At 40.6% G+C, this 27,180-nt stretch overlaps 1 protein-coding gene across 1 annotated transcript; it reads right to left on the bottom strand.

The window, feature by feature from the left end:
• Position 1: 1 nt before the first annotated feature.
• Positions 2 to 25,905, bottom strand: LOC106589825 (hexokinase-1). Its single transcript, XM_014180207.2, has 18 exons — positions 25,604 to 25,905; positions 21,276 to 21,438; positions 11,441 to 11,589; positions 10,361 to 10,480; positions 10,036 to 10,131; positions 9,811 to 9,910; positions 8,738 to 8,921; positions 8,431 to 8,586; positions 8,077 to 8,310; positions 6,410 to 6,714; positions 5,184 to 5,332; positions 4,846 to 4,965; positions 4,370 to 4,465; positions 3,955 to 4,054; positions 2,576 to 2,759; positions 2,327 to 2,482; positions 1,989 to 2,222; positions 2 to 1,702 (listed from the first exon to the last, which is right to left on the bottom strand). Exons 1-18 carry the CDS (start codon positions 25,664 to 25,666, stop codon positions 1,555 to 1,557), a joined length of 2,757 nt encoding a protein of 918 aa, XP_014035682.1. The 5' UTR covers positions 25,667 to 25,905; the 3' UTR covers positions 2 to 1,554.
• Between the last annotated feature and the right edge of the window lie 1,275 nt (positions 25,906 to 27,180).

Genomic DNA, 27,180 nt, shown 5'->3' with positions numbered 1-27,180 from the left:
CTCAGAATGGAAGTTGACCTTTATTGGAAAAAAGTAGTGCTGTGATAATTACCATATATATTCAAAGATAAGTAAAAGCTTCATATTTGCTTGCACATCAAAATAAAGTTTCATTTAATCCCATTGCATCATTTGGACCAGCTTTAGTGCATCTCTATAATTGTACAAAATAAATGTATTCTAGACATCTGACACCAAATAAGGCAAGCATTTATCATGTTCTATCATTTATCATGTTCTATCATTTATCATGTTCTATCATTTATCATGTTCTATCATTTACTATCATTTATCATGTTCTATCATTTACTATCATTTATCATGTTCTATCATTTACTATCATTAATCATGTTCTATCATGTTCTATCATGTTCTATCATTTATCATGTTCTATCATTTACTATCATTTATCATGTTCTATCATGTTCTATCATGTTCTATCATTTATCATGTTGTATCATGTTCTATCATGTTCTATCATTTACTATCATTTATCATTTACTATCATTTATCATGTTCTATCATTTATCATGTTCTATCATTTATCATGTTCTATCATTTATCATGTTCTATCATTTATCATGTTCTATGCATTTATCATTTTCGTACAGTAAGACTCAAACATTCAACTGCCGTATGCAAACCTATACTCCTATTTTGTTCCCTTCATTCTGTTATAAGAATCTTTTTTTACATTGTACACTGTTGGAATTCAAGTCATTATCTTGTTCACAAAAGACAATTGTATTGATCCAGTTGCTTTAAAGCTCTGGTTTTCAGGAGGAGTTGTTAGGTAAAAAGCATGATTTTTATATATACTTAATATGACAAAACCTGAGGTTTCACAAAGACTGCCAAAGCAATGTATTAAGGAAAAATCCTACAGGATGGCTGAATAGACTTTTGAACGAGCATGTGAGCAGCCTGCCCTTGAGCAATGAAAAGATGGTCAAGGAACAATGGTGCATTCATGACAACCCTAGAAATTCTATCAAACAAAAGAAAAGTTGACATTTGACATTTTGGAAATACTTACAGTAGAATGCAATGTTAAAAATAAAACTCAATTTTGCAATTGAGATCTTAAACCCTTACAATGATTAACCCCTACCACTCATTATGTCAAAACATCCACACAATAAAATAAATAACATTTAACATACCTAGGCAAGGTATAAGACATTCAAAGCAGAAATATTCCCTTTCTTCTCTACTATACATTATAGCCCCAAATACCTACAGCAGTGTTCTAACATCACAAATAAGACTAAATCAAACAGAGAGCCCAGTTCCTTCCATCCAGTACAGCAGACCAACACAAAGAGGAAAAAGGCTGGTAATAGCAGGTGTAGGAAGTAAATGGTTTGGAAGCATGTAATGTTCTGTCATTAGTGCCCACAACGGGTTGTGTCTGAAGCAGAGTGGTGGATACTGTAGCAGCGTCATCGTTAAATCATCAAATCAAATTTTATTGGTCACATACTGTAGCATACCTCTCTACCCATGTGTAAGGAGAGGAGGAAGAGGACGAGGAGGGGGGCAGGCCAAACAGACTCAGCTCTTCTCCTCCTGCTCACGCATGCGACATCCCACAGCGGTGATGAGGGCTGCACCCTTGCCGCTCCCGTCCTCAGAGAGAAAGAAGTTGACATTGCACTTAGGGGCCAACTCTTTCACTGTCTGGTGCATGATCCCCGAGAAGCTGTGAACGGATAGAAAAAGACATGGATGGTCTCGCATAACACACTTGACTTTGTTCATGCTATTGTAACACTGAAAGTAAATCAATGAAGATGTAGAACTTGATAAAAGAGAATAGAACGAAGATGTGCAATACAATTTTTATTTTATAACTGCAATAAACTACACAACCATTGCTGGCCCATACTCAACATTCACCATAATATCATTGTCAACTTGAATAACTCAGTCAATGACTGTGATACATGTTGTTACAAGCCAATTGCAATCACATCATTATTACTCACTGTGGATGAAGCTTGTAGAGCGTTCCGTCCACCCCCACGGTGATGTCCATTTGGTCCAGCCCGCGGTTCTCTCGTATTTTGTCGACGACGGCGGCCATTCCAGCTCCACAGAGCTGGGCTGCCCGGTGAGACACTGTACCACACACCTCCTTGACAATGATACTGTCATCACATGTGCTGTCCAGACCTAGCTGCTGCAGAATGGACCTCACCTGCAGTAGCGCCAAGCGGTCACTGAAGGGAAAATGAGGACATTTTGTTGAGACCATTGCACAACAAAAGGTAGTTATGACACAATCAGTTACCATTTCAATCGCAGATTCAATATGGCTGCCAACCTTTCAATCTGGGAGAGGAATTTAGTTTCGAAAATGCCTCTGGTCTTTAGGGTCTCTGATATCTGCCCTCTGAAGAGGAAGCCACGCTTCGTCAAGTCGATCAGGATGTTTCGCACAATCTCCCCTAGGTACATACCGCTGCACATCTTTTCATACCTGAGATGAAGAAAAAAACAAAAACATTGACATATATCTAGATCTCTAATAACAAGACTATTCAATATCAAAGAGAGAGAGCAGCCCAGTCACCTCTGCTTGCCAGGGTTGAGTGATAAGTCATCCACAGCTCTGTCATATTCTGTCCTGATGTCATCCAGACAGCCGTTGTCCCCGAAGGCGCCCCACTCCATGTTGACACACATCCTCCCCACATCTCCCTCCACCGTCTCAATGTTCCTCATCTCCTCCATGTAACAGGCGTTGCTGCCAGTTCCTGAAACCACAAACCATACATGTTGTCATGACTGTCCTGTGAGGATCACAATGGGTCAGATCAGCTTGGCAATGATTGACAATAACCAGACCTTCTCTCACCCACAGAATAGGGGAAGAGGGAACCCTGTTGTAAATTGCAGGAAGAAGGGGGGCTCTTTCTCCCCCTTTAGTATCAACCAAAGGAATGTCTTTGTTTCACAGACAGTTTTCCCGCCGAAACTTGAACACGGTCAAAAGTGGATACTGGAACAATATTTCGAACATAACAATGTGGGGAACGGTCAGTGATTCCATAAAAAATTGTATGGACGAAATACTGTAACTTGGAAAGTGTATCCCCTTTATCTGTCAAGTTTCCATCCAGTATGTTGTGCATATAATATGAACAATTTGTTAAGATTAGAATGTGATTTTAGGAGGGAGAAGAGAATATATTTCCTATAAACTGTTCATGGTAAGAAGCCACGCCCCGAATGAAGTCAGAGAGCGTGTCAGACTGACAGAACAGTCCCCTTTTGACGAGAGTGAAGAAAAGGATTGCCCACAGAAATTAACATTAGACCAAGAAAGACAGGGAGTTGCAGCCCACGTCTAAAGTGGTTTAAACGCTGAATCTCAGAGCCAGGAGCTACATTTTTTAAATGGTTGGAATTTTGAACCTCAACACGAGGTGAAGAAATAAACTCACAAGCTGCAACTCTTGTCCATTGTGGTCCAAATCCTGAATACCAACACAAGGGGTAAAACAAACTCCCGTCTCAGACAATCACTGGTACAGCTGATTAGCTGTCCTGAGTCAAATATCTCAGCCTTTCAGAGGAGGGCTGGTTCCGACCAAACACAATAATAACAATGTTCTGTAGTTGTCTGGATATAGGGACATTGTTACTCTCGCAATCAGCTGTTATTCTGATAATTCCTACTTTCACTGTCCTCTCCGTCTCTCAAATCTATATTGCCATGGTCTAGAATTAGTTTTGAAAGTACTGCACTTTGCCAGGTGCAGGAAACAAAATATACATCATAGAAAATAAATCGATACACTTGGACACTGATGAGTGCTCCACTATACTTTGCAAAGACACAGGAACATTCAACAGTGTGTGGGTGTCCATTTCCTGCCCATGCTCTATCATTAGGCAGAAACCATTTCGAATCAGCATTATGGAGATGTCTGAAAACAGATGACCAACCTGCAATCAGGCCAACCTCACAGGTGGCTTCTTCATATGCACATGTCATCATGGTCCCAACCGTGTCGTTCACTACTGCCACTACGTCCAAGTCAAACTCCTGAAGTAAACACAGATATAAAAACACATGTACAGGACGTCTTTGGGAAACATATACAATGTGGAAATGAGGAGTACTGAATTTATAGAAATACCACTGAGAAATATGGTATCACAACTTTCTATATCATGGTAAAAACAAACAAAAAGAGCAGCCTCCAGCGACTTTTCGTTGTCAATAGATGCCCAGCTTGTATATATTAAATACCCAAAGAACAGCCACTTACAGCTGGGGCCTTCGTTATATCTAGGGCCAAGAGATTTTCCTGCTCAGGTCCGGGCTCAGGTTATAGAATCATGCCATCTCTCCACTTACCTCTCTCCGTTTAATCCCCTCTCTGAGAAGCCCCACAACATCCTCCCCTTCACAGTCAGTGGCCTTGAAGCCTTTGGTCCAGGTGACCAGGATGCCCTGAACAAAGACAGAGATGTTCTATTAGTGATTTACACACACACGTCAAGATTTACAGGTTTGTTTGACACAAAGAAATATATTAGCTAGTATCTTTATAAAACATGCAACAGGGTGGACAATGCACTTCTTTTGAGCCTAAAATGAAGAACATCAGCGCAAAATCGAAAAATGGAGACCCCGCCTTAGTTTTGAGGCGGTATTAAATCTCTCTCACTCACACACACACACACACACACACACACACACACACACACACACACACACAAGTTGTGAACAATATGTCTGAGATGTAAAAAGCTCATGAATGGCTGATTACTTTACACCTCACCCGACCTATAGTTTAAGAAACCTTGCTGTAAAAGATGCAGTCAGCTCACCGCATCCAGGCTGGTTTGTCTGCACGGGAATGAGAAAGTGAAGCCCAGAGGCAGGCGGGTGTTCTTCATGCCCATGTAGTCCAGGAAGTCAGATATGCATTGGACAATGTGGTCAAAGAGCTGGAGGGGTGAAATGGAGGGTATGTTTCAACAAGCACATGTAACATTTACTTACACAGGTAACAAAGGTTGGCTGTTAGAATGTGCGTTCTGTTGTTTCTATAGAAATATAATAGAAGCTATTGCGTTTACGTTTTCCAATATGTGAGAAAATGTTTGTTGTTTTGGTACAGAATGAGATATGTCCATACTCAGATGAAACGCCCAAACTAACTCACCTCTTCTCCGGTCCCCTGCATCACCTCCATAGGAATGGCATATATTTTGTTATGCATCTCTACAGTCCGCCGCTTGCCACTACGTATCTTTACTAACAGCACTCTAAAGTTTGTCCCTCCTAAATCCAAAGCCAAGAAATCACCCTTTTCTGGAAAACACAACATAAGAATACGATCTATAATTAAACAAAATATTATTTGATTTTCCATTTCATTATGAGGTGATTAGAAAACGTAAGTGATTATAAAGGGTTCATAAAAGCTTATGACAAGTCTTACAATGCATTGTACTTGTTCACTTTATGTAAAGTGTTACCACTGTCATAGCCATTTGAAATTAGGGCTCAGACAAGCAGTGTGTTATCAGAGTTTAATCTCTCATTAGAATTGGATTGATTTACATCAAGGTGTGGGAGTGCTGTGCAGTAATTGTGCTAGTCGTAGAAGCACATTGACCTTAATCAGGGCACTGCAAGAGGGGCTAAGCCAATAAAATACACAATATAATATCCTTACATGGAAAGAGACCATCATTATACAGCAGTGTGGCAAAGCATTAAGGATCTGTCAACCTGTTGATGTGGTTTTATACAGCAGGGGGATCTGTCAACCTGTTGATGTGGTTTTATACAGCAGGGGGATCTGTCAACCTGTTGATGTGGTTTTATACAGCAGGGGGATCTGTCAACCTGTTGATGTGGTTTTATACAGCAGGGGGATCTGTCAACCTGTTGATGTGGTTTTATACAGCAGGGGGATCTGTCAACCTGTTGATGTGGTTTTATACACAGCAGGGGGATCTGTCAACCTGTTGATGTGGTTTTATACACAGCAGGGGGATCTGTCAACCTGTTGATGTGGTTTTATACAGCAGGGGGATCTGTCAACCTGTTGATGTGGTTTTATACAGCAGGGGGATCTGTCAACCTGTTGATGTGGTTTTATACAGCAGGGGGATCTGTCAACCTGTTGATGTGGTTTTATACAGCAGGGGGATCTGTCAACCTGTTGATGTGGTTTTATACAGCAGGGGGATCTGTCAACCTGTTGATGTGGTTTTATACACAGCAGGTGGATCAGAGGAAGTGTAAAATTCCCATTGAGTTATAACGCATGTCAAATGGTTTTCATCTCTAAATGTTTTGTCACAGAGCTAAACCACTGTGTTCAACAGGTAGAATCACAGCCCGGCTAACTAGTTTCAATCCCAGTTGAACTTTTCTTACCTGATCCATCTGGTGTGCTGCGTACATATGTGGGCCACATCTTGACGGTGGCGCTGTCATGGGTCTTTTTCCCCAGGCCGTTCTGGATCTCCGTCCTCATCCTCTTCTTGACCTCCAGCAGCTGGTCATTGGTCAGTCTGAACTCAGCCAGGGTCTCTGTGATCTGACGACGCTGGTCAGCCAGCCGGTAGGCCACGGCGGTCACCATGGCAGCGCCCTTGGAGCTGCCACTCTCTGAGAGCAGGAAGCGGACGTCTGACTCAGGAACTAGGCGGCGGACGGTTTTGTGGAGACGCCGGGCATATCTGAGGAGATGGGCAGGGAGATTCTTAGTCAGACCAAAATCCTGAGTTTAGATTCTCACGTGTAACTCAACCTTTCATGCAACTTAACAACTCAGACTTTTTGCCCTAGTACCTAAAATATAATGTTGATATCTGTATCAGTGTCTCTTTTTTCAAAGTCCATTATAGTATACCCCTAAACCATTTGACAGAATCACATAGCTTCAAATCAAGATACACAATTAAGATTCACAATAAGAGCTAGGTACATTATGCCTTGTATCCAGGGGGCCCTCTAGCGGTATAGGCTAAACACCGTATCCAGGGGGCCCTCTAGCGGTATAGGCTAAACACTGTATCCAGGGGGCCCTCTAGTGGTATAGGCTAAACACTGTATCCAGGGGGCCCTCTAGTGGTATAGGCTAAACACTGTATCCAGGGGGCCCTCTAGTGGTATAGGCTAAACACTGTATCCAGGGGGGCCCTCTAGTGGTATAGGCTAAACACTGTATCCAGGGGGCCCTCTAGTGGTATAGGCTAAACACTGTATCCAGGGGGCCCTCTAGTGGTATAGGCTAAACACTGTATCCAGGGGGCCCTCTAGTGGTATAGGCTAAACACTGTATCCAGGGGGCCCTCTAGTGGTATAGGCTAAACACTGTATCCAGGGGGGCCCTCTAGTGGTATAGGCTAAACACTGTATCCAGGGGGGCCCTCTAGTGGTATAGGCTAAACACTGTATCCAGGGGGCCCTCTAGTGGTATAGGCTAAACACTGTATCCAGGGGGCCCTCTAGCGGTATAGGCTAAACACTGTATCCAGGGGGCCCTCTAGTGGTATAGGCTAAACACTGTATCCAGGGGGCCCTCTAGTGGTATAGGCTAAACACTGTATCCATTGGGCCCTCTAGTGGTATAGGCTAAACACTGTATCCAGGGGGCCCTCTAGTGGTATAGGCTCAACACTGTATCCAGGGGGCCCTCTAGTGGTATAGGCTAAACACTGTATCCAGGGGGCCCTCTAGTGGTATAGGCTAAACACTGTATCCAGGGGGCCCTCTACTGGCACATGCTAATCACTGTATTCAGGGGGCCCTCTAACGGCATAGGCTAAACACCATATCCAGGGGGACCTCTAGTGGTATAGGCTAAACACTGTATCCAGGGGGCCCTCTAGTGGTATAGGCTAAACACTGTATCCAGGGGGCCCTCTAGTGGTATAGGCTAAACACTGTATCCAGGGGGCCCTCTAGTGGTATAGGCTAAACACTGTATCCAGGGGGCCCTCTAGTGGTATAGGCTAAACACTGTATCCAGGGGGCCCTCTAGCGGTATAGGCTAATCACTGTATCTACGGGGCCTTCTTCTGGTATAGACTACTCACTGCGGGTGCATCTTGTAGAGAGAGCCGTCGATGCCCACAGTAGTGCGAAGACGAGGATTCCCTTTGTTGTCCTTTAGCCTGGAGAGGATGCCACCCAGAGTGGCAGCAATGAGGTTGGCTGATCTGTGGGAGACTATGGTGCATACGTGCTGCACAGCGATGCAGTCATCTGCAGATGGTTCTACACCTAGGCGACCTAGGATCTCCTTGGCTTTGGTAAGGCCTTCTTTACTCCTGGACAATGACAGGTACCGAGAAGGGATGAGCTCAGTGGTGGTAAATAACATTACAAAGTCTTAAAACATGACACAAGTCGTCTGGACCCGAAGGAAAATAAAACTGACTGACACCTACTTTTCAATGGCAGAAACATGTTTTGTTTCAAATGTCCCTTTGGTAAGAAGTTCAGGGGTTATCCGACCCTCAAACAAAAATTCTTCTTTGGCCATCTTGACCAAGATGAGTCGCACAAGTTCGCCCATGTACATCCCACTGACCATCTTCTCAAACCTGGAGAGAAAAATATTCAATACATTACTAAACACTGAGAGAAAAGGTAACACATAAGACAATTACTACCAAAACACTAGACTGATCTTTTCATGTCTTCAAGTCACTCGGTAAGATCTGCTTTATAGTCTCATAATAACAGCAGACATACAGCTGTTTCCCTGGGTTCAGAGATCCCCGGTCAATCTCTCTGTCAAACTCTGTGCGAATGTCCTCCAGCATCCCATTGTCCCCGAAGGCTCCCCACTCTGTGTTGATGCACATCCTGCCCTCGTCTCCCTCCACCAGATCAATGTGCCTCAGCTCCTCCATGTAACAAGCATTAGTACCTGTGCCTGAGATGACATACAGAAGCAATGGTGAGGAAGAATCTGCCTTCAACTATTTGCACAATGTTACAACACTGTACATAGCCAATAATATAACATTTGAAATCTCTATTATTTAAAAAAAATTGTGAGTAATGTTTACTGATTGTTTATTTCCCTTGTGTTTGTTTTCTATTCCATTTGCTTTGGCAATGTACACATATGTTTCCCATGCCAATAAAGCCTTTGAATTGAAAGACTGTTGGGTAGCTAGAGGTAAAGACTCATAATACTGACAATGAAACAGCCATTCTGAATGAAGGATGCAAATGAGTGCCAGGCTGACCTATGACAACCCCCACTTCACAATGCTGGTCGTCATAGCCACAGGTCATCATGGTTCCCACTGTGTCATTAACAAGGGCCAGGACATCCACATCAATTCCCTATAAACAGTGTTGGCTGCAGTTTTAATTTACAACTGCATGTTTTAAAATTCTGTAGTATATCCAGAAACAAAGGAGAATGAGGAAACACCAAGAGACAACATATTGGTAGCGAGAGTACTACTTCCTGTATATACAATGTAGCTCTGTATATACATGATGCTCCATTCTTGTGCCTTTTATTTGATTCCTTGTGTTACTCAAAAAAAATATATACTAATAATAATAATTTAAACCTTTAAAAAACTTTTTTTTAACTAAATATTTTTTTGAAGCAAGCATTTCACGGTGAAGTCTTATTAAAATCCCGTTGTATTCGGCGCGTGTGACAAATAACATTTGATTTAAGAGTGTAACCAATGAGCTTCAGCCCGGCTTGAACAAAACTGGGGTAAAAGGATGATAAGAAGGGAAACATTGAAATCCAACAGCACTGTATCTGTCTGTTGGGAGGTAAGTGGATGTCCTACCTATGATGATACCAACTTCACACCGCTGGTCATCAAAGCCACAGGTCATCATGGTTCCAACTGTGTCATTGACCACTGCCATGATGTCTGCATCATAGTCCTGGAAAAAAACACAGGGTTCCAACTATACAACCATGGTGCAACAGATTACTTTCTAATCATTGCTTATGACTGAACTTCATTGTCATTGCATCAGGCAAGCATGCTTGAAAACATCAAACCTACACCACGCTTTTTGATAGCCTTGTTCAGAAGCGCCACAACGTCCATTCCCTCAACTCCACTGGCTTTAAAGCGTTTAGTCCAATTGAGCAAAAAACTCTGCAACAGACAAACAGGAAGTTAGGCTACAGATGAATGAGCTGTAATATATGAACAGTCTTTGAAACGGATACTCTTAGGTGTACTGTCCTATTGGTGTGTTCATTTGTAATCCCAGCCCCCTGTCGCCGCAGGAGGCCTTTTGTCTTTTGGTAGGCCGTCATTGTTCTTAACTGACTTGCCTAGTTAAATAAAGGTTAAATAAAAAAAAATGTAAAAATTCTCTCACCTCATTCAGTTTGGTTTGTGCGCAGGGAAATGAGAAGGTGAAGCCAACTGGAAGCTTCTTGTCCTTGATATTCTGCTTCTCCATGAAGTCACCCAGGCACTCTGCAACATGGTCAAACAGCTGCAAAAGGAAAACAATTCAGTGAGGGATAGTTATCTCGAAAGCAATGTATGGACAAGGAGAGACTACAATGCACACTTTGGTTTTGTTTCCCTTGCCACTAGGCTTTTAGGGCTATCCCTGACGCACTGAATATTATTAAAATCATTGAATAATGAAGTAAGCTTTAAGCAGCATTTTTTTGTGCGAACACCATACACCTTCTTGTTTATTTTAATCATGCCCACAGCACCCAAGTAATAATTTGGTAATACCCATGGTCAACTTGGTTTGACATTCAATACATCTATGGGGCAAGTTAGGGACAATCAGTAAATTACACATTGTACATGGGACAATATTTTAAAATGTCAATAGCTCCAAATGTCAATGACTTAAAAACCTCCAACCAACTATAAAATGTAGAAATTCATATACAAATATTGAAAGCATTTAATTAGACAACTAGAGGTGTGCAACCTGAAATGATTGTCTCATTTACATTGTGCAATTTATTGACAGTCCCAAACTATCCCCAGGGATAGGCTATCCACAGTCAAACTAATTTGGCCAGTCACACATCGGCAGGTTGAAGCTAATTGGCAATATAATCGGGCTAACTCTTCCCACCTGCGAACACACACACGAGACACCGACATCAAACAAATCCCCGCTGTGAAATATATTTTCAATAACAATTTTTTTTCCCCCCAGCTGTTTGAAGCTGGTGTACAAAACCGAAGGTAAAAGACACAAAAACAAAACTTAAGAACTAAGCATACAAAATAGCACACAAAGAACATATCTACAGCTGCTTAGACTTGCTTTCAATGCGAATGACATATCTATAACATTTTTCTGTGTGAATTTGATCAGGTTGCCCAAAAAGTTACATATTGCAGCTTTAAGTCTACTTATCTCAAGTCTGAATCAGGCCCTTAGACATTTATATATGGTATGAGTTTGAAAGGTACCCCGTACCTGAGTGCCGCTGCCATGGATGATGTCCTCAGGAGTGTCATAGACCTGGCTCTCCATCTGAACAGTCTGCTTCTTCTCATGGGACACCTTTACTCGCAGGATGCGGAAGGCCGAGCCTCCCAGATCCAGAGCAATGAAGTCCCCCTTCTCTGTAACAAGCAAAAACAATATGGATGTGTAGCCTTCGTCGCACCTTCAAATGCATTTTATTGTGCATTATTATTCTGTGTTCTGTTTTATCTACAGACGTAGGATCTTAATTTGAGCCAGTTTGCTACAGCAGGAAAATAATCCTGCAGCAACAGGAAATGTGAATTATTGTGTGGATTATAATGAATAAAAATTTTTGTAGGGGTTGATGCATTGCAGGAAAGCTCTCCTGCAACAGGGTGTTTAAATTAAGATCCTACATTTGTACTTTGTCTTTTTAAGAACACAACCAAATAAATGTTACCCTGGTGGGATAATAAAGTTGATATAATATAATCTAATGTGGACACAGCAAGAACACTGGGAGCAGAGGCATGATGCCCACTGAAACTGAAGGGGACACATAGTACTGATAGAGGTATGTAGGTTATACATTTAGTTCTACAGTCAGATTCCACAGACACTAAACTCCTTGTGTTGCCCATGCCTGGGTTGACTATCCTTGGCATTGCCCATGCCTGGGTTGACTATCCTTGGCATTGCCCATGCCTGGGATGACTATCCTTGTGTTGCCCATGCCTGGGATGACTATCCTTGTGTTGCCCATGCCTGGGATGACTATCCTTGTGTTGCCCATGCCTGGGATGACTCTCCTTGTGTTGCCCATGCCTGGGATGACTATCCTTGTGTTGCCCATGCCTGGGATGACTATCCTTGTGTTGCCCATGCCTGGGATGACTATCCTTGTGTTGCCATGCAAGAGTTTTGTAAATGCTAAGAAAACAAATGTCATGTTTTTTTCTAGGTCTAAACTCTCAGTTAGAAACACTTTTGTAATCACTAGCTTGGATGGTACTCAAATCAAACAGGTCTCTGCATATAAATACTTAGGGGTATGGTTAGATGATAGGCTTTCTTTTAAAAAACATGTTACTGAATTGGGAAAAAAGCTCAAATTCAAGATAGGGTTCCTTTACAGAAACAGGGCTTGTCTGTCCTTTGTAAATAGAAAACAAATTGTGCAGGCTACTTTTATGTCCGTTTTAGATTATGGTGATATTATCTATATGCATGCATCGGCAAACACATTAAAACCACTGGATGCTATTTACCATTGTGCACTCAGGTTTATCACGGGTGATAGTTACAAAACTCATCACTGTATCCTATATCAACATGTGGGTCGGGCCTCTCTATCTGTGAGGCGAGAGCAACATGCTCTCTTGTTTATTTATAAAGCGCTTCTTTTAAAACTACCTCCATATATATCATCATTAATTTCCACTAGATATACACATTTTAAAACCAGATCACAGATGTGGATTACATTAGAGACTCCTGCGGTCTCCACAGAGTTGGGTAGGTGTCACGTCCTGGCCAGTATAAGGGTTAATTGTTATTGTAGTTTGGTCAGGACGTGGCAGAGGGTATTTGTTTTATGTGGTTCAGGGTGGTGTTTTGGAAAAAGGGCGTTTGATTTATTATTTCCGGGTTTTGAGTTATGGTCTATGTTTATGTATTTCTATGTGTAGTCTAGTAAGTGTGTTTCTATGTTGAGTTAATTGGGGTGGACTTCCAATTGAAGGCAGCTGTTTGGTGTTGCCTTTGATTGGAAGTCCTATATTAGTTGGGTGTGTTTGTCTGTGTATTTGTGGGAGATTGTTCTTGGATTGCTGTGTTGTCTTCAAGACTGTTATTTTGTCGTTCATCGGTTAGTTATTTTTGTATACGTGTTTTTTTTTTTCCCTTCTTTTCCCGTAAATAAAGAAGATGAGTATACATGTCCCTGCTGCGTTTTGGTCCTCCATTACCGACGACATCCGTGACAGTAGGACTGCCTTTAGTTCCTTTGCACCTTATTTATGGAACAAACTGCAGATCCAACTTAAGTTAGACACTCTGGTGTCCCTTGCCCATTTCAAAATGTTATGGAGGATCAATATGATGTTGTCTGTGATTGTTTCTGTTGAATTGTGTCTTTGTTTTGTATGTTTGAAATGTTCTTGTCTGTTTGCCTAAAACTGTACATGTCAACATGTTTACACAGGGCACAGCCGTAAAAGAGATCCAGGTCTCAGTCTGTTTTCCCTGTTAAAATAAAGATTAAAAAAAAGAGTATATCAGTTTGGCTAAAGCTCTTGGCAAAAATCCACTCTACTGGGAATTAAAGACAGTTTGACACTGTCTTGAGAACATGTTACAATTAAAGCAGTAGTACTTTATGGGCATGACAACTTCTCCTTTGAAAACCAACAGAACTGAAAAGTAAAAAAACGAAATAAGAGGAAATGCAACATTTGAACCCTAAAGGCCTACTGCATATATGATCTCTTCCTCCATTCACGAGCTAATACCCTGACAGTGTGATGTATGCCACATTTGCTGTGATTTACTTCAAAGTGATTGTTTGCTAGGAAATGCTTTTTTTTTATATACATCCAATCCTAAAACACTGAGTGCAGACAGATTAACAACCTAATTCACCCTACTGCTGTCGCCTGACAACAATAAATCATTGCTAAGTTGGCTATCTGCTAGTATTCACACTCTGACAAATGGGTCTTCTGATGGGAGAAAGTGAGAATGCTTCACCGACCACTCGTCTCTGAATTGCGCTTTCCTGATAGGATGCTAATAGATACTGTTTTAGCCTACCAGTAGTTGATTCATTAGGTAATGATTGCTCTACACAGTTGCACTAACTGCAGTCAGTGTAGCGTTGCAACATTAGGCTATGTCAAGAGGTAGTCAAACCCATTAGACTTCCTTCACTGCTTCCTTGTTAATAAATGAACAAATATTTAAAGTGTGAATGACAGCAGAATTCAGCGGCCTGGATGTTACTTATTAACACAGTAACAGTAGGAGTCTTAAAGGAGCAACTAAACTATACTGTATTTACAATGTCCATCTTTATTAGTGTCGTATTACTTACAAATGAAGACGCTGAAAATCACATGAAAGTATAGATAGACTAGTGAAAACCATTGTTTGAAATCTAATTCTCCACTCCCTTCCACAATTCCTTATGGAATAAATAATTGAAGGAATGCCAGGGGGAGGATTCCTGGTCAACAATACAAGGGCATTGCAGGTCCTCAAGCATCTTCATAGCGTACTATGTATTAATTTCAATCATGGTACAGGGTGATTTCAGAAGTTTTACTGTGTTAAACAAGAACCAAGACATTCATAGCAATGCTTGTGGAGCTAAAAGATCATCGGGATACAGTATCATGTCACTGACCTTAGGAAACATTTTGGTGTTGCCGTAGCTGATAGACGTATTCCATATAGTTGATAACACATATAGTTGATAACACATATAGTGTCACGGTTGTCGTAGGATGAAGCGGACTAAAGTGCAGCGTGAATATCGTTCCACATATTTTATTGAACTGTGAAACTATGCAATAGATACAAAATAAACTGAATGAACAAAAACAACAAACCGTGATGAAGAGTTAACATACACTTACTCAAAATCAATCTCCCACAAACCCAGGTGGGGAAAACACCTACTTAAGTATGATCTCCAATTAGAGACAACGATGACTAGCTGCCTCTAATTGGAGATCATCCCAAACAAAACACAACATAGAAATACAAAACTAGAACATAACATAGAAAATCTAAACTAGAAAAAAAAAATGTCACGCCCTGACCTACTCTACCATAGAAAATAACAGCTTTCTATGGTCAGGACGTGACATATAGTTGATAACACATATTGTTGATAACACATAACATATATAGCTGATAACACATATAGCTGATAACACATATAGCTGATAACACATATAGCTGATAACACATAACACATATAGCTGATAACACATAACACATATAGCTGATAACACATATAGTTGATAACACATAACACATATAGCTGATAACACATATAGCTGATAACACATAACACATATAGCTGATAACACATAACACATATAGCTGATAACACATAACACATATAGCTGATAACACATAACACATATAGCTGATAACACATAACACATATAGCTGATAACACATATAGTTGATAACACATAACACATATAGCTGATAACACATAACACATATAGCTGATAACACATATAGTTGATAACACATAACACATATAGCTGATAACACATATAGTTGATAACACATAACACATATAGCTGATAACACATAACACATATAGCTGATAACACATAACACATATAGCTGATAACACATATAGTTGATAACTGATAAGGAAATGATATAATAAAGGTAAATGAATAAAGAATCCCTCCCTGAAACGTAACTGATTAGTAATTAGTAGATATGTAGCATGTGTGATGACTAATTAAAGTACTGAACGTAAGTCCCACCAGGTCTAGTAGAGGCCCGGGAGGAAGAGAAATGTGTGTGTGTTAGTGGGCCTAAGGGAACTGTAGACGTGTGTGTGACCTGACCTGAAGAGGCTTGGAAGAAACAGGGAGTAGCCTTCAAGGTTCCCCTAATCTCGGGGGAAAGGAACAGGCAGCGCTGGATAGTGATTAACAGTGGTGAGAAGTCCGGGGAGGGATACTATTCACCTACTGTTCGTGTGTATGGATGTGCGTAGGATATCTACTGTTTGTGTGGAGGTATGTGCGTAAGCGGGGAGGGAGCATAAAATAAACTTCTTTGTGTAATGTACTTCAGAACGTTCTCTGAATAAACTGTACGAACCTTTTGCAGAAGCTGAGTCTTTGACTAATTATTATTAACCCATTGTCTTACAAACCTTGGGGATTAGTCAAAGCTTAATTATTATCATTAGGATAGGAATAATTATTCTAACAATGACACATATAGCTGATAACACATATAATTGATAACACATATAGCTGATAACACATAACACATATAGCTGATAACACATATAGCTGATAACACATAACACATATAGTTGATAACACATAACACATATAGCTGATAACACATAACACATATAGTTGATAACACATAACACATATAGTTGATAACACATATAGCTGATAACACATAACACATATAGTTGATAACACATAACACATATAGCTGATAACACATAACACATATAGTTGATAACACATAACACATATAGCTGATAACACATAACACATATAGCTGATAACACATAACACATATAGCTGATAACACATAACACATATAGCTGATAACACATAACACATATAGTTGATAACACATATAGCTGATAACACATAACACATATAGCTGATAACACATATAGCTGATAACACATAACACATATAGTTGATAACACATATAGCTGATAACACATAACACATATAGTTGATAACACATATAGCTGATAACACATAACACATAAAGCTGATAACACATATAGCTGATAACACATAACACATATAGCTGATAACACATAACACATATAGCTGATAACACATAACACATATAGCTGATAACACATAACACATATAGTTGATAACACATATAGCTGATAACACATAACACATATAGCTGATAACACATATAGCAGATAACACATAACACATATAGCTGATAACACATAACACATATAGCTGATAACACATATAGCTGATAACACATAACACATATAGCTGATAACACATATAGCTGATAACACATAACACATATAGCTGATAACACATAACACATATAGCTGATAACACATATAGCTGATAACACATAACACATATAGCTGATAACACATATAGCAGATAACACATATAGCTGATAACACATAACACATATAGCTGATAACACATAACACATATAGCTGATAACACATATAGCTGATAACACATAACACATATAGCTGATAACACATATAGCTGATAACACATAACACATATAGCTGATAACACATAACACATATAGCTGATAACACATATAGCTGATAACACATAACACATATAGCTGATAACACATATAGCTGATAACACATAACACATATAGCTGATAACACATAACACATATAGCTGATAACACATAACACATATAGCTGATAACACATAACACATAAAGCTGATAACACATAACACATATAGCTGATAACACATATAGCTGATAACACATAACACATATAGCTGATAACACATATAGCTGATAACACATAACACATATAGCTGATAACACATAACACATATAGCTGATAACACATATAATTGATAACACATATAGCTGATAACACATAACACATATAGCTGATAACACATATAGCTGATAACACATATAGCTGATAACACATAACACATATAGCTGATAACACATAACACATATAGCTGATAACACATAACACATATAGCTGATAACACATAACACATATAGCTGATAACACATAACACATAAAGCTGATAACACATAACACATATAGCTGATAACACATAACACATATAGTTGATAACACATAACACATATAGTTGATAACACATATAGCTGATAACACATAACACATATAGCTGATAACACATAACACATATAGCTGATAACACATATAGCTGATAACACATAACACATATAGCTGATAACACATAACACATATAGCTGATAACACATAACACATATAGTTGATAACACATATAGCTGATAACACATAACACATATAGCTGATAACACATATAGCTGATAACACATAACACATATAGCTGATAACACATAACACATATAGCTGATAACACATAACACATATAGCTGATAACACATAACACATAAAGCTGATAACACATAACACATATAGCTGATAACACATAACACATAAAGCTGATAACACATAACACATATAGCTGATAACACATAACACATATAGCTGATAACACATAACACATATAGCTGATAACACATATAGCTGATAACACATAACACATATAGCTGATAACACATATAGCAGATAACACATAACACATATAGCTGATAACACATAACACATATAGCTGATAACACATATAGTTGATAACACATATAGCTGATAACACATAACACATATAGCTGATAACACATATAGCTGATAACACATATAGCTGATAACACATATAGCTGATAACACATAACACATATAGCTGATAACACATAACACATATAGCTGATAACACATATAGCTGATAACACATATAGCTGATAACACATAACACATATAGCTGATAACACATATAGCTGATAACACATAACACATATAGCTGATAACACATAACACATATAGCTGATAACACATAACACATATAGCTGATAACACATATAGCTGATAACACATAACACATATAGCTGATAACACATAACACATAAAGCTGATAACACATAACACATATAGCTGATAACACATAACACATATAGCTGATAACACATAACACATATAGCTGATAACACATATAGCTGATAACACATAACACATATAGTTGATAATGTTGACCATGCTCACACGTAGCTCCCCAAGTTAATGCCTATAGGCTTCAGCTCAATGGCTTACCACAATCTTGTGGTACACAGGAGACCCGGGTTCCAACCCCCGCCGGTCACATACATAACACAGCCTTCCACCGAGTACAGCCTTCCACCGAGTACAAAAATCTGGAGGTGGGATTATGTGTAATCACAGGCTTTTGATAGGGTGCTGGAGGGCTTGAATATAGAATGCTTACACGCTGCAGCAAAGGCAGATTCTACCATGATTACATGGCAAGCTTGGCGCTGCAGTAGGCCTACAGCAATTCAGACATCATTGAATGAATGCATTGATGAACCCACTGGATGCTTCATTTGTCAATTTGAAACACATGTTCAAGTTAGTTGATAAAAAAAATGTATCAACCTTCTGCTACTATAGATTAAGACACACCAGCTGTCACCAAGTGTTGGACACAATAAAACGCAATTCTTCATGAATCAAACATTATTTCAGCTTGCTGTATCAGGAACATCAGATAACCTTTTTCATTAAAATGGTTTGATTTGAATGTTGGCAGATCGAATGTGCTGCCAACTCATTTTGACCTGCCCTGAAAGATCATATGAGAATTGATGAGGTGAGATGTATGAGATTGTGTCCTTTATTATTGGTAAAATAAAATGTAGATTGTACTCAGGAAATCAGATCCTCAAATTTCTATTGTGACTGTAACTCTAGCCAATGGGAGAAAAAAATGGAAACAATGCCACTTAACTAACTGGGGTGTAATCATTCCGCCGACTCTGTTGCAAAGCGTTTCTTAAACGAAAGCAAATGGAATGAAATGGGGAGGGACTTATCTGAATTTGTCCAATAAAAACTCTAATTTTAACATCTCAGGCTAATGATTACACCCCAGGTTTCTTTCTCACACCTAGATGTGTAGAGATGTACAATCTTCATTTCAGCAGTTTCTCACAGCAGGAAAATAATCTGGCAGCAGAGGAAATGTGCATTATTAATGGACATTTTTGTAGGGGTTTCTAAATGTTTTGGTGGAGCTAACCTAACATATAAGGAGTAAAAGAAATGCCCGAAAATAGATCCCTTACATACTGGTCTTGACAAGAAGAAGAAAAGAAGAAGAAAAAACTGTTGGGGGAGGTTCCCTTCTGCACTGTTCAACCAATCCAGTAAATGTGGAGGAGGGGTTAAGATGGAGTGTCGCCTTGTTAACGTCCAAAAGCTGAAGTAGCGTCACATTGGCAGCGTTTCAAACTCATAAAAGACAGACCCTCCTCCACTTACCCTCGCCTTATGCCGTTTGGGGAATCCCTGCGGCCATCTTTGTCATTGGTCCAAATGATTAGCCAAGCAAGGGAAGTTGGCAACGTAAGCCCCTCAGCCCTCGTTTTTGATCGAGTTTGCGAGTGTGCAATTATGTTCACTCTGGGCCTGAAACACCCCATAATTCAATTCGTGATGATTGTACATCCGCTAAGAAAAGTCAGCCAAAATGTAAAACCAACATTAATATGGAGAAGTCAACATACAAGTGTAAATAAGTTAGAAATTGTGCTACTAATGCACATGATGACTCAAACACGTATCATAAAAGTAATTATGTTTTTGTTTGGTTAGCTTTTGGAAACGTTAACTTGCAAACATAACTTTCCCTGACATCACACTCATACATTGATTTACCTGATATAGTAGGATGGCTAACATTTGATGTCTGCGGATGCGTTGTCTTCTAGCCAAGATATGAAATGCAATCATAATTGACTGTAGCGCATATAAGGCACACACACAACAGTTCCATAATGACTGAAAACACAACCGTGGGATGAACGAGTGACACATTTCCGGGCAAGAGTGGTCCATTTAAAATTGATTTATTCTTCCCTCGCTCCTTGCCCTGCAAGTGTCAACTCGTCAGACATCATAATACGTCATCAGAAGTGTCCACTTAATTTGAGGGCTGAGGGGAGAAGGTGTGTCTTTTAAGTGTTTGGACTGCAGCCAGGCACTCTTTCCATTTCCCCTGAAAACCGGAACATCCCGTTGTTGGGGGACTCAGCAGAGGTCAAATCAAGTCTGACATTCTAAAGTGGAAATTACGAACTTTAGAAGCCTTTTTTAAAGTTTGAATACACTACAAGTTGGTATTTCCTGGTGTGCAGTACATTTCCTGAAACTAATTAAGATCCTACACCAGTAACTGTGCAAATCTTTAACATGTTACACCTTGTCCCTTTTAAAGAAAGGCATACATTTCCCACAACTCTTCTTCATCTGAATATCCATGCTCACCTGAACCATCAGGAATGGACCTGACGAAGGTGGGCAGCATCTTGACGGTTGCTGTGGGGTTGGTGTCCTGGCCCAGCCCATTTCCCAGCTCCATCCTGAAGCGCTTCATGATGTCCAGCAGCGTCTCGTCGGAGAAACGCATGGCGTACAGGTACTTATCGATCTGAAAGACATCAACATGTCATCATCATTGATCACTCATGGCTCACATCAACACCATTATCCCAGAAACCCTAGACCCACTTAATTTGCATACCGCCCCAACAGATCCACAGATAATGCAATCTCTATTGCACTCAACACTGCCCTTTCCCACCAGGACAAAAGGAACACCTACGTGAGAATGCTATTCTTTGACTAAAGCTCAGCGTTAAACACCATAGTGCCCTCAAAGCTCAACACTAAGCTAAGGACCCTGGGACTAAACCCCTCCCTCCGCAACTGGATCCTGGACTTCCTGACGGGCCACCCCCAGGTGGTAAGGGTAGGTAACAACACATCCGCCATGTTGATCCTCAACACGGGGGCCCTTCAGGGGTGTGTGCTTAGTCCCCTCCTGTACTCCCTATTCACTCATGACTGCACGACCAGGCACAAGTCCAACACCATCATCAAGTTTTCCGATTACACAACAGTGGTAGTCACCAACAATGATGAGACAGCCTATCGGGAGGTCAGAGACCTGGCCGTGTGGTGCCAGGACAACAACCTCTCCCTCAATGTGATCAAGACAAAGGAGATGATTTTGGACTACAGGAAAAGGAGGACCGAGCACGCCCCCATTCTCATAGACGGGGCTGTAGTGGAACAGGTTGAGAGCTTCAAGTTCCCTTGGTATCCACATCACCAACAGACTATCATTGTCCAAACACACTAAGACAGTTGTGAAGAGGGCACGACAAAGCCTATTCCCCCTCATGGAACTGAAAAGATTTTGCATGGGTCCTCAGATCCTCAAAAGGTTTTACAGCTGCACCATGGAGAGCATCCTGACAGGTTGCATCACTGCCTGGTTTGGCAACTGCTCGGTCTCCGACCGCAAGGCACTACAGAGGGTAGTGCGTACGGCCCAGTACATCACTGGGGCTAAGCTTCCTGCCATCCAGGACCTCTATACCAGGCGGTGTCAGAGGAAGGCCCTAAAAAGTGTCAAAGACTCCAGCTACCCTAGTCATAGACTGCACGGCAAGCGGTACCGGAGCGCTAGAGTCTAGGTCCAAATGGCTTCTTAACAGCTTCTACCACCAAGCCATAAGACTCCTGAACAGCTAATCAAAGAGCTACCCAGACCCCTCTTTACGCTGCTGCTACTCTCTGTTTATTATCTATGCATAGCCACTTTAACTACATGTACATATTACCTCAATTACCTCGACTAACCAGTGGCCCCGCACATTGACTCTGTACTGGTACCCCGTGTATATAGCCTCGCTATTGTTATTTTACTACTGTTGTTAGATTATTTGTTACTCTCTATTTTACATTTTTTACTTATCTATTTTTTACTTAACACTTATTTTTATTAAAACTGCATTGCTGGTTAAGGGCTTGTAAGTAAGCATTTCACTGTAAGGTCTACACCTGTTGTATTCGGCACATGTGACAAATACAATTTGATTGGATTTGACAACCACCTTCTTCTTGAGGGAAATGTTTTATTCAGTTTAATCCACTCATCATTCATACATCAACATTCAAAACATTAAGATTATTTTATCTGCTTTCTCCTTGAAAGGGAACACAATGGGCTCACAAACGACACCAAAAGTTACAAAACATTCAAGTAATACTAGTGATTCAGCTGTCCTTTGACATACTGGGCCTAGTGACATGAAGGCCACACCTCTAACCCTTAATCTTGGGAGAGTGAGCCGTTCTCTCTAAAGCCTTTCCACATCTGTCCATGTGAATGAAGGCAGCACTAGTGAAATAAAACAGGAGTTTATTTGAGGACAGAGCTCTATTGAGCTACCTCGAGACATTCCAGTAACGAGCTAGACAGTACCGGTCTGTAATAAGAGGAATAAAACTGAAAGGAATTTATGTGAGATATAAAATGATTGGGTTAGCACTAACTGTATAAACTTTATTATTCCAATGCAGGAAACATAAAAAGCAAGTCACGATGATTGTCATACAGTACATACAGTCAGCAATGCTATAAAAAATGAGGAACACATACCATACAGTGCCTTCACACCCCTTGACTTTTTACACATCTTGTTGTGTTACAGCCTGGTTCAGATTGAGGAAGAAAAAAAAGACATATATGCAAATATTGTACAATCCAGGTGTGCAAAGCTCTCAGAGACTTACCCAGAAAGACTCAAAACGGTCATGTGATTCTAACATGTATTGTCTCAGGGATGTGAATACTTAAGTAAATTAGATATTTCTGTATTTCATTTTCAATAAATTTGCTAAAATGTACTTTGTCATTATTTTGGGTATTGTATTTTATAAATTTTCAAATCAGGCTGAAACACAACAGCATTGTGGAATAAGTCAAGGGGTATGAATAATTTCTGAAGGCACTGTAAATATCAGTCATTTATGAAGAATGCGTGGGCTTCCTGTTCCAGGAGTTAGATATTACACATATTTCCTGTTCTAACCATTTCATCAGCCTTGAGATTAAGCTGATGAAATTTGGTAATACGTGTAGTACAAACATGAAGTATTATTTATAGTAGTTTTGTAGACACAACTAACCCTGTAAGGAATGCTTTGTATTGACTGAAAATGGCTGCCTGTTGAACATTCACTGCATTGTGTTCAGAACACCGTTTGAGAGTTTAACCTGATGTAATATGGGTGTGTTTCTCTAGCCACTGACTAAAGGCCTTCCAGTATGCCAAACAAATATTTCGATATGTCAATGTTTTTTTTTACTACCACAGCACACATCGCAATAAAGGAGTGAGGATATGTAAACTTAGCATTCACTGGTGACTTTTTACAGTCATCACATTGTTTCCTGTTTCCTAAAGATGTAGAATGGGAGTGTGGCCTATGAGCACATCCCTCCCTGATGGCCACCTAGGGATAGTTGTATGACATATTAATCACGTAAATTAGTCAGTACAAATACACACAATCTATGTGATACCTATGTCACATTCCTTATCCTTGATCATATTGCACATTGTAAAAAAAAAAAAAACGATTATGGATACTACTCAGAGAGGATATTGCACATATTGTAAAAAAACTATTATGGATACTACTTAGAGAGGATATTGCACAACTAAGGAAGATCGGATTGTACAAGACCTAAATGTATTACATTCCTTTTTAGAGGTGCGTCAATTTAGAACATATGGGTTCTCTTCTAGCAGTTTCCTACATTAACTGAGTTGATGACCAAAACAGCAGATTTAGAGGAGGAAATAACAAACAAAAAAAAAATGTACTTGCAGCTGACCAAACAAGTAAAAGCACATACATCTTTGGGCCTGTTACAAAATGCTAGTTGAGCCCAACAACTTGCAACTGAATGTTTCATTCATTAGCACTAGAAGTCATGCAGCAGCACATCTCAGACATCCACACAAATAACCTTCAGAGAATAAATAACCTGTACCTCGCTGTAATTTCTTTACATGGCTGTGCCAGAGAAATCTAAAGATGTTTGATACTTCTGAATGATAGCTGGTTTTAATCTAGTGACGTTACATTTACCACAAGGATATAGGCTTGCCAGCTAGAGTATGTACTTGCTAGCTTTTCTTTAGGAACATTTTCCACTAACACACCCTAGCCAGTAGTCCTACAACAGCCAGGAGAGGAGATATGGGGCAGTTCCAACATGCACATTCTCAACGTTTGCATTCCTTTCTCTCTCAACAATGACAGAGTGAAATCATTACAGCAAGGGCCTCCAGGAAGCGGGTGGAGGCAATGTCATTCGGCGGCTGAAACCTGACTCTCTGCTCACAAAAGGTGGGTAGCTTTAGATGCTCCTGACCTCTCACAGGGTTAGAGTTACCACACCCTACACATTCATTCACAACAGACGTGGAAAAACCCGTGGCCCACTGCTCAGGGCAGCCCACATCCTGGTTTCAAGGACATTGCAGTGGTACAGACAAGATGCCCTGACCAGCACTGTAAACGCTGCTGCATGCTATCACAACACTGGGAAACGTAACCATGACTCTAGTCAGAGAGAATCTACCAACTTCGGGGCACTCGATAAGCCCAGGGCTTCAGATTATGTCACATTTTGTCACATGGCCCTGAGCTCTGGGCCTCAAAGCTGTCCTATTTTTAGGAGGAAGGTAGCAACGGCTCTGCTTGCTGTAGCAAGGTCCCTACAGGGCACTCACCTTTTTGACTTTATCATCCTTCAACTCAGTGAAGAAGTAGGCCAGAAGCTGTGCTGCTATCATCCTGTCCACCGATGTGGTGAAGGAGAAATGGAGAGCTAAAAAAAGGGAAATCCCTATAGTCTCCTCTCACTGGTGAGGAGGTTAAAAAAAGCTCACAGTTTCAAACAAAGCAGTCATGTATGGGGCTCCTACACAGATCAGTACTATCGCAACACTCACTCTCTGGGTCCAGGAAGTCAGACTATGTGGAGTAAGTTTAGCTTGCATGAGATGCACGCAGTAGGGGGGCTGGGATGGGGACTGGTTTAAGCCCTTCCTTCTGCCTGTGCTCTGATTGGCTGAACTGCTGAAGCCAGGGCCTCCCGGGCAGAACCCAGCTGAAAGGGTGGCTGGCTGGCTGCCTGCAGTACACACTCTCTTTCACAAGAACATCGGGTGGGGGAGGAAACCAGGAAGTAGAGGAGAGAGGAGGGGAAAAAGACCGGTCTCAATCCTTTTTTTACTGTGAAGAGGAAACCAACAGGCATGTTCGGCACGTTGCTGTGGTGATGGCTCATAGGGGTTAAACAGTAGGCAGAAAGAGGGGTTAGGTTATGTTGAATTGTCCTTGCTCTTGGGTTGAGCCTGTGGCACTCGAGTGTCCTCCTCTGACCCCTGAAGCACTTTTTCTCTGGGGGGGGGAGGGTCACTGCATGTTGTCAGGGAGCTCATTAAGCTGACTAATATATTTATCTGGACTGCCCCTACTGGAGACTGCTGCTGTCTGTTACCTCACTGCTGCCTACAATGGGCAGTGGTACAAGCTGCCTGAAGGACACTTGTAGGGTGTTGTAAAGGTTTAAGATGTGGCTTAGAAGTCCAGTTGTGTTGCAATGGCAAAGGAACTGACTGTATGACCACTACAAATTAATAATACGTTTGATTTTCAAATACACACAAAACAGAAAAAAACCTAGTTTTGTGTATTTTAGTCAGCCTGTTGTTAACAATTTATAACGTCCCCCTGCTAAATAAGGAATTCAGTCTGAATCCAGGTTCCCTTTTGTTCTTTGTCTCACACACAGTGAGTGGTGGATGTGGTTCAGCTCACGAGGGTCAGATGACACACCACTGACGTGTGCTATTCTCTGAAACACGAGTCCTCTATCCAACCTCTCCCACACACCTCCCTGCTCCCCTCCAAACTGCTGTAATTGAGCAGGAGGGATTGTCACTGCATTTGTCTGGTAATTCCAGAGCTACCAGGGGAAGTTAAGTCACCAGGGAGAGTTAAGTACTCTCTTACTCACTTCTTTTGAAGGTTCGGGGTTTTTGAACAAGGTTCAGAGTTTGCTCACACACTTTCTTTGGACACCAAACGAGCTTGAATGCCATACAACACTCCTTCTGTGGCCTCCAACTACACTTAAATGCTAGTTAAACTAAATGCATGCTCTTCAACCGATCGCTGCCCACATCCGCCCGCCCGACTAGCATCACTACTCTAAACGGTTCTGACTTAGAATATGTGGACAACTACAAATACCTAGGTGTCTGGTTAGACTGCAAACTCTCCTTCCAGACTCACATTAAGC

The sequence above is a fragment of the Salmo salar genome, chromosome ssa28 (genome assembly GCF_905237065.1).
Source record: "Salmo salar chromosome ssa28, Ssal_v3.1, whole genome shotgun sequence".
Lineage (NCBI taxonomy): Eukaryota > Metazoa > Chordata > Actinopteri > Salmoniformes > Salmonidae > Salmo > Salmo salar.
The sequence above is the reverse complement of the archived record's forward strand: the minus strand, read 5'-3'. Positions and strand labels throughout refer to the sequence as shown.

Excerpts from the sequence above, each read along its gene's own strand:
- LOC106589825 (XM_014180207.2), bottom strand. The coding sequence starts at position 25,666 with ATGATAGCAGCACAGCTTCTGGCCTACTTCTTCACTGAGTTGAAGGAT. Across the intron at positions 9,911-10,035 it reads AGGCTATCAAAAAGCGTGGT|GACTATGATGCAGACATCAT; the intron begins GTAGGTTTGATG and ends GTTTTTTTCCAG. Across the intron at positions 5,333-6,409 it reads CAGCACACCAGATGGATCAG|AAAAGGGTGATTTCTTGGCT; the intron begins GTAAGAAAAGTT and ends TGTGTTTTCCAG.